Source organism: Plectropomus leopardus, chromosome 18 (genome assembly GCF_026936395.1).
Source record: "Plectropomus leopardus strain MGB_pleo_1.0 chromosome 18, ASM2693639v1, whole genome shotgun sequence".
NCBI lineage: Eukaryota > Metazoa > Chordata > Actinopteri > Perciformes > Serranidae > Plectropomus > Plectropomus leopardus.
The window spans coordinates 32,061,470-32,068,146 of NC_142193.1; the positions used below are offsets into that span (position 1 = coordinate 32,061,470).

General features: G+C 36.7%; 1 protein-coding gene across 1 annotated transcript; it reads right to left on the bottom strand.

The window, feature by feature from the left end:
* Positions 1-361: 361 nt before the first annotated feature.
* LOC121963710 (ferritin, spleen middle subunit) lies at positions 362-3,570 on the bottom strand. The gene is made up of 4 exons (XM_042513970.2): positions 3,252-3,570; positions 2,277-2,423; positions 1,671-1,796; positions 362-767 (listed from the first exon to the last, which is right to left on the bottom strand). The coding sequence occupies exons 1-4, from the start codon at positions 3,351-3,353 to the stop codon at positions 612-614; spliced, it is 531 nt and encodes a 176-aa protein (XP_042369904.2). The 5' UTR covers positions 3,354-3,570; the 3' UTR covers positions 362-611.
* Positions 3,571-6,677: the final 3,107 nt, after the last annotated feature.

A 6,677-nucleotide genomic window follows, 5' to 3' on the forward strand; every position in this document is an offset into this window, starting at 1 on the left:
CTCGTGAGAAATACCTGTGCCATTATTGTAAAAGTTACCTGGAAATTAGTAAAAGTAAAATAAAATATTTTTTAAATATATTTCTTTTATTGCCAGAACTCTCGTCACCTCTTCTTTCCTTTAATTATCATCATTATTTTAAATACTAATACTACTACTACCACCAATAATAGTAATTATAACTATTATTATTTTGTTATGAGTATTATCATCATAATAAATGGTATTTATTAATCTTTTTGAATAGTATCACTATTTTCCTCATGAAAATCTGATTTTTTGGATTTCTGTGTAAACATCAGCTGCAGCGTTTTGGGTCGGTACGAACGGGTCACGTGACAGACGCACACCGACACCAGAGTCCAGCTCAAAACGTTTAATCAGATTAAGAACAGATCACAAACGGTCACAATCAAAAAACGTCACACAAGAGGGAGGCTCACCAGCAACGCGTGCGGAGCCACGCCCGAATAACGTGACATTTAAAAACAGCGACGCAGCCCAACAACAAACGTGGGCTTAAGCAGATTAGATGTGAAATCAGTGAACGCACAGCTGGAGCAGGAAGGCGACGCCGAGTCCGGAGCCCGCGCGTCGATCTCGTTTCCACTTTAGCTGCTGCTCCCCAGGGTGTGCTTGTCGAACAGGTACTCGGCCATCTTGTTGTTGTGGGCGTCCATGCGGGAAAGGTTGCTGACGTAGTCGCCGAGCTTCTTGATGGCCTCCACCTGCTCGTTCAGGTAGTGGCTCTCCAGGAAGTCGCACAGCTGCGGACAGGACGAGAGGAAGTCTGCGTTCAGCACCGTGAAACCTCGAGCAAAGTCGCTATTTTGTGCTTCTTTCACTTAACCTCTGAATCTTCTGCAAGCGTGCAAAAGTGTTTTTGTTTTCAAAAATAAGAGAAAAAAAAGCAATGAGCAACTTTACAAAAAAATGTTCACAGATTGAAAAAAAAAAAAAAACTCTGCAGACTCAAATTATTTGAAAAAGTCTAGGGGAAAAAAGAACATGCCTCTTAACTGCTTAACTCTTAACTTAAGGGTTTTTTTCTTTTTCACAAACTCTTCCAGTTTTCAAGTATGTCCCTTATTTTCGGTGAAATTTCATGTCTTATGACAGTACAACTTTGACGTGTGATTTTTTTAAAATAATAACTGTTTCCATGAAATTTTTATGACGTACTACGCTACACCTTTTTTTAAATAAAATGTTTGGACTTCCTGTACTGTGACTTTTGTGAAACTTGATGCCAAAATATACTATGAAGTTTATTATGAATTTTTAGACTTATTACGGTGACTTTTATTTAACGCCATTTTAATGGTATACTTTACCACGACTTTTTTAAAATCTTTCTATCACTTAAATTAAACTATGACTTTCATGGATTTTCTCACTACAGTGTGACTTTTTTTTCCAGGTGATTTTCTTGCACTTTTTGCTGTTTCCTTGCTAATTGTTGGTTGTTTTCTCAAATTGCTCATTACATTTTTCCCATTTTTTTTTAATTTAAAAAAAGCCAATATGCTCACATTTTTCAGGGTTAAAAGCTACACAACACAAACGAAGTGACCGAAGGAGCGGCAGACCAGCAGCTCGTTAGGAGGCCTCACACCGCCTCGCTGCAAAAAAACCCAAAACTAAGCCCTTAACGGACTCTCCAGACTTACGTGAGGGTCTCCGTGACCAGAGGCCAGCTTGTGCAGGTCCAGCAGAGCCTGGTTGACGTTCTTCTCCAGCTGCAGGGCGCACTGCATGGCCTCCAGCCCGCTGCCCCACTCGTCACGCTCCGGTTTCTGCCCAACAAAATTGAAATTATTCAATTCAAGGAAGATTTACGCAAACACAGAGTCCTGTACAACCGTGACACTCGATTCTGGCCCCTCGACCATTTTCTCAATAAAAATAAAAGTGACTGACACTGGGAATCGTTTTTGTCCTAATGTCCTAAAATCCTAAAAATGTCCTCAAATCTGAGAAATGTCCTCAAATCCTTGAAACATCTTAAATGTCTGGAAATCTCAGAAAAGCACCAAAATTGTTAAAATGTCCTAAAGTCGTAAAAATGTACAAAAATTTTAGAAATGTCCTAAACACCTAAAAATCTTACATCTGCCTTAACGAAAACACAAACGTGTATCCGCCTGCTGCGATTGGCCTCTGTTCAGCTAAACGGGCGGACGGAGCGTCACGACACATCATGGTAATCCTGAAATATTTACAGTAAACAAACACGGCGTGTGGCGAAGGCGTGGCGTTCTCCGCTCCGTACTGACCTTGACGTCCTGCAGGAAGATGCGTCCTCCGCGTTTGTTCTGGAAGGACAGCAGCTTCTCGGCGTGCTCCCTCTCCTCATCGCTGTTCTCTTTGAAGAAATGAGCGAAGCCTTTCAGCGCCACGTCGTCACGGGAGAAGTAAAAGGCCTGCGAGGGACATGAGAGGGTTAAAAACAGTGATTAGGAGGCCCGTCATTATTTCACAAACAATATTTATGCTGCCAGGTGAGTCACGACTGCGGGATGTCTAGTCGGTTTAGACGCAGACTAGTGCTGAGATAGAGGCGGAAAAAATAACAAAAACAAGCAGCATAAGCATGACACAGCATTTTTTTAACTCAATGACATGCGTGTAGCTAAAATACTGCCAATACGCAAAAAAAATACTTAAAAACACTAACAACAAGCTGCAATACTACATTACTTAAACACAATCACTACAGAAAAAAAATACAATTAGTGGATATTTTTGGGGACTGTTTCTATTTTTTAAAGACGGGGGGGCGGCTGGGGTGTGACTTTGTTTTTGTCTCTCCACCAAAAATTAGATTAGATTTTTGAAGCTTTTCCATTTTAAAATTTAAAGTTGAGTGAAGACAAAATCCTGGAGTTGAAGAAAGCCGTGGTTTTTCCTCTCGTCGTGCATGCTGGTTAATCTTTAAGATGAGATAACGAATAAAGTGAGATTTTTTTTAATCGTACAGTAAATTAAACTCAAAAAAGAGGTATTTAAATGTGCAGCTTCCCTAAACCAAAGTAAAAATCATAAATAAAAATTGACCGCCTGTTTGACATGACTCCTTTATGCACTACCTAATCCATAAATAACGAACAGTCCCTTACTATTATTCCTGTTTACATGGAGTCTGTCAGTTAGCAAATGTGGCTAAAGAAAAATCAAGACGTCAAATACTGAACGCATATCAGGTGCATGCATTAATACGTATTTTTAAAAGGTAAATTCATCGGTCTTACCATGGAGGTGTAGGTGTAGGAGGCGAACAGCTCCATGTTCACCATCCGGTTGATGGCGGCCTCGCAGTCGCGGTGGTAGTTCTGACGCACCTGAGACTCCATTTTGGCTGGCGATTCTTGAGTTTTTCTTAACAAAAATCGGTAGAAAAATAAAGCTTTACGCCGACGTGGTCAGTAGTGTTGAAGCAGAGACGGTTCTTCGAGTCGGGAACGGATTCTTGGTGAAATGAAGGAAATAAAAGCAGGACGAAAGAAGAAGTTCCGTTCAAACACTGTTGAAGCAAGAACTCCTCACGGTTTCCTCCCTGATGTGAAGATGGACGACGAGCAGCTCCGTCTATTTATACCCCGCGACCGGGACCGCCCCCGCGACAGGCGTCACGTCACTGCGCTCAGCCAATCAGCGAGCACGGACTGCGAGAAGCAAAATCGTGACACAATGACTCAGCAATCCGCCCCCCTTATTCACGGAAATCATCTCTGATGTTCAACTGATCACAGCAGCATGACGAAGCATTTTTTTGTATCTCAAAAAGACAATAAATTACATTATATTAATTAATAGAAATTTAAATATACAATAAGTTTTAAGTCTGTGATTTAGAAAAGAGTGAGGTGACGTAATTTTTGGTTATTCACGCATTTCTTTTAAATTTCAAAACTGTCAACTTTTTGACATACTATGCTTTTACTTTTTTTTTACTACACTTTAACCTACTGCGATTTTTTCATGATTTTTAAAAAAATACTCTATTTTCTTTGTTGTAAATTGTAAACGACTTTTTGAGAGATCTTTTAAACATCTTACTATTACTTTTCAATTATTACTTTTTGAGAAACTATATTATTTTTCATTAATTGTTTTGACATACTATGACTTATGACTTTTTTATATACTTCAATATGATTAAAAAAAATCTCAAAACAGCTAAATGCAAGTACTTGCAATTGCAAAAGACAAAAATCATGGAGTCTGCAAAACTGCAAAATAACCAATAATATCTAACTGTATAGTAACATTTTTTCATTCAGTTGTTGTTTTTTTGGAGATTCTTCTGAGTTCTGGTGTTGTTTTTTGTCTATAAACTGACCTAAATCTGGATTGTTGGCTGAAACTCCTCATTCAATCTATAAAACATAATTGTAATCAACTTTGAGTGTGTACAGCTACAACAAACTCAACTTCTTTTACCTCATAAATGCATCACAGCATCATAAACCTGCTGATAACGTGTTTTTTTTTTAACCAAGGTGGCTTTTATTGTATTACTCAATACCACAGCGCTGCAGCGAGAACTACGAGTCTGAAAGGCCTGAAAAACCCCATCAGTGCTGAAACACCACAGAGACCACGACTCTGCTGCGCTCACATTTTGTTTGGGATTAAATTTGCTTTTTGATGAAACAGACAGACATTAGAACAGACACAGAGTTCAGTTAAGAAAAAAAACATGTTTACATAATAAATAATAATAATCGTTATCTACAGAGCACTTTTCATACAAAGTCATCATAGACAAATAGGCGATTAAAGAGGTCATTAATAACTTTAATAAGGGCGGTCTATGTACTATGGTTAGCCAGATTAAAACATTTCAATAATGTTGTTTTCAATCAGAAAATTAGTCATTTGGATAAAGACATCTTTTTCAAGTATTTTGTTTAAAAAAGAAAGATTTAATGTTGGTCTAAAATTTCTTCAAACTTCACTGTCAAGGTTTTTTGGTCAGTGTGGGTTTTACAGCTGCAGTTACAAGAATACAAGAATACAAGAATTAACAGCCGAATCTTATTATCCGGCTCCAAAACAAGCTCAAAACCACACATTTAGATTTGCGTTTGTCCTCACGTAAACTTGGCCGTTATGCTTTAGTACAAGACAACAGGATCTGTATTACAGCCTCATTAAGGTGTAATAAAGTGATTCAGCACTGAGTCAGTAGTTTTCTACTTATATAACAGGAACATGTGAACTTTAAAAGCCTTTCAGTCTGAACGAGTGCCGAAATCAGCACTCTGCGTATCCCAAGGACTCTTCTTAGTATCCCACCTCGTCCTCACACCTTATTTTTCAGCAGTTAAACTTGTATAAAATTAACTTATATTAATATTTTTTTTACTAAACCTTTTTATGATGATTGTTTAGACATGCAATACTATTTTTATGCATTTTTTCTACATACTACAATGAGGTTTTTTTTTCTTTTTTGACATATAATACTAATACTTTCATATGATTTTTTTTTAACAAACTGACATTTTTATGAAAATGTTTGTTGTATACTATACAATGACTTTTTTGATGTTTTCTGACACACCATACTGTTACTTTTGTATTATTTTTTTACACACTGTAATTCTTTAATGATTTTTTACATACTATACAATGACTATTTTATTTTTGTTAATTAAATTCTATAACTTTGTAACTTTAAAAAAAATCCATACAGTGAAAAAAACACATACTATATTTTCATAATTATGACATAATGACATTTTAGTTAAGTTTTTGGACATAAAACATAGGTCATAAATTATGACCTTTTAATGTTTTTTTTTAATCATACTCTGACTTTTCTGATTTTTTTTCTGTCATGCTATACTATGACTTTTTAATGATATTTATAACAAACTATACTATGATTTTAAAATGAATTTTGACAAACTATGATTTTATAATGATTTTTTTCAAAGCATATAATGAAATTCTTATGCGATACTTTGCTGTTACTTCTATGTTTGTTGTTTTAAATATTTTTTAAAAACTATACTATGTCTTTTTAGGGAATTTTTTTGACATGCTGTACTAAAATTCTTTATGAAACTTCGGACATACTATACGTTGAATATAATGAAATTATAAATTACAGACTATACAAATCTTTAACTTAAAAAATGTTATGACAAACTAAATGGCTTTTTAAAAAAGTAGTGTACACACAGACAAAAGTAGAGAAGTGGGAAGACATGCAGGGGTTAATGGTGTCTGTCAGTTCACACTTTGTTCCCGGGTCAGATAAAAAGCAGAATAAGCTGCTCTGCATTTACTGTATTTTCCATAAAACAGGGAACAATAAACCTGAATCTGGAGCTTCAGGGACAAAAGCTCGTCGTCTGAGTGGCTTTACTCACTTTATAGACCACGTTTTCAGATTTGACTCAGCAGTTCAGACGTGACCCGCAGTTATTTTGTGCCGTGTCACGTCTTGTGCAAAGGTACTATGAGGTTCATCTGAGGATTATGCTGTGTCATTGTTGTGACTCAGCATTCCACTTTTTCACGAGGACACTTGTGACCGAGGAAACGTCTGACGGGAAGTTTACTCGGCGCACTGCAGGCTGGAACCAGTTTGTGAAAATCAAAAAAAAAAAAGGAACAAGAAAGTTTGAAAAAGGAACCAGAAAGTGAAGAAGATTTAAGTGGGA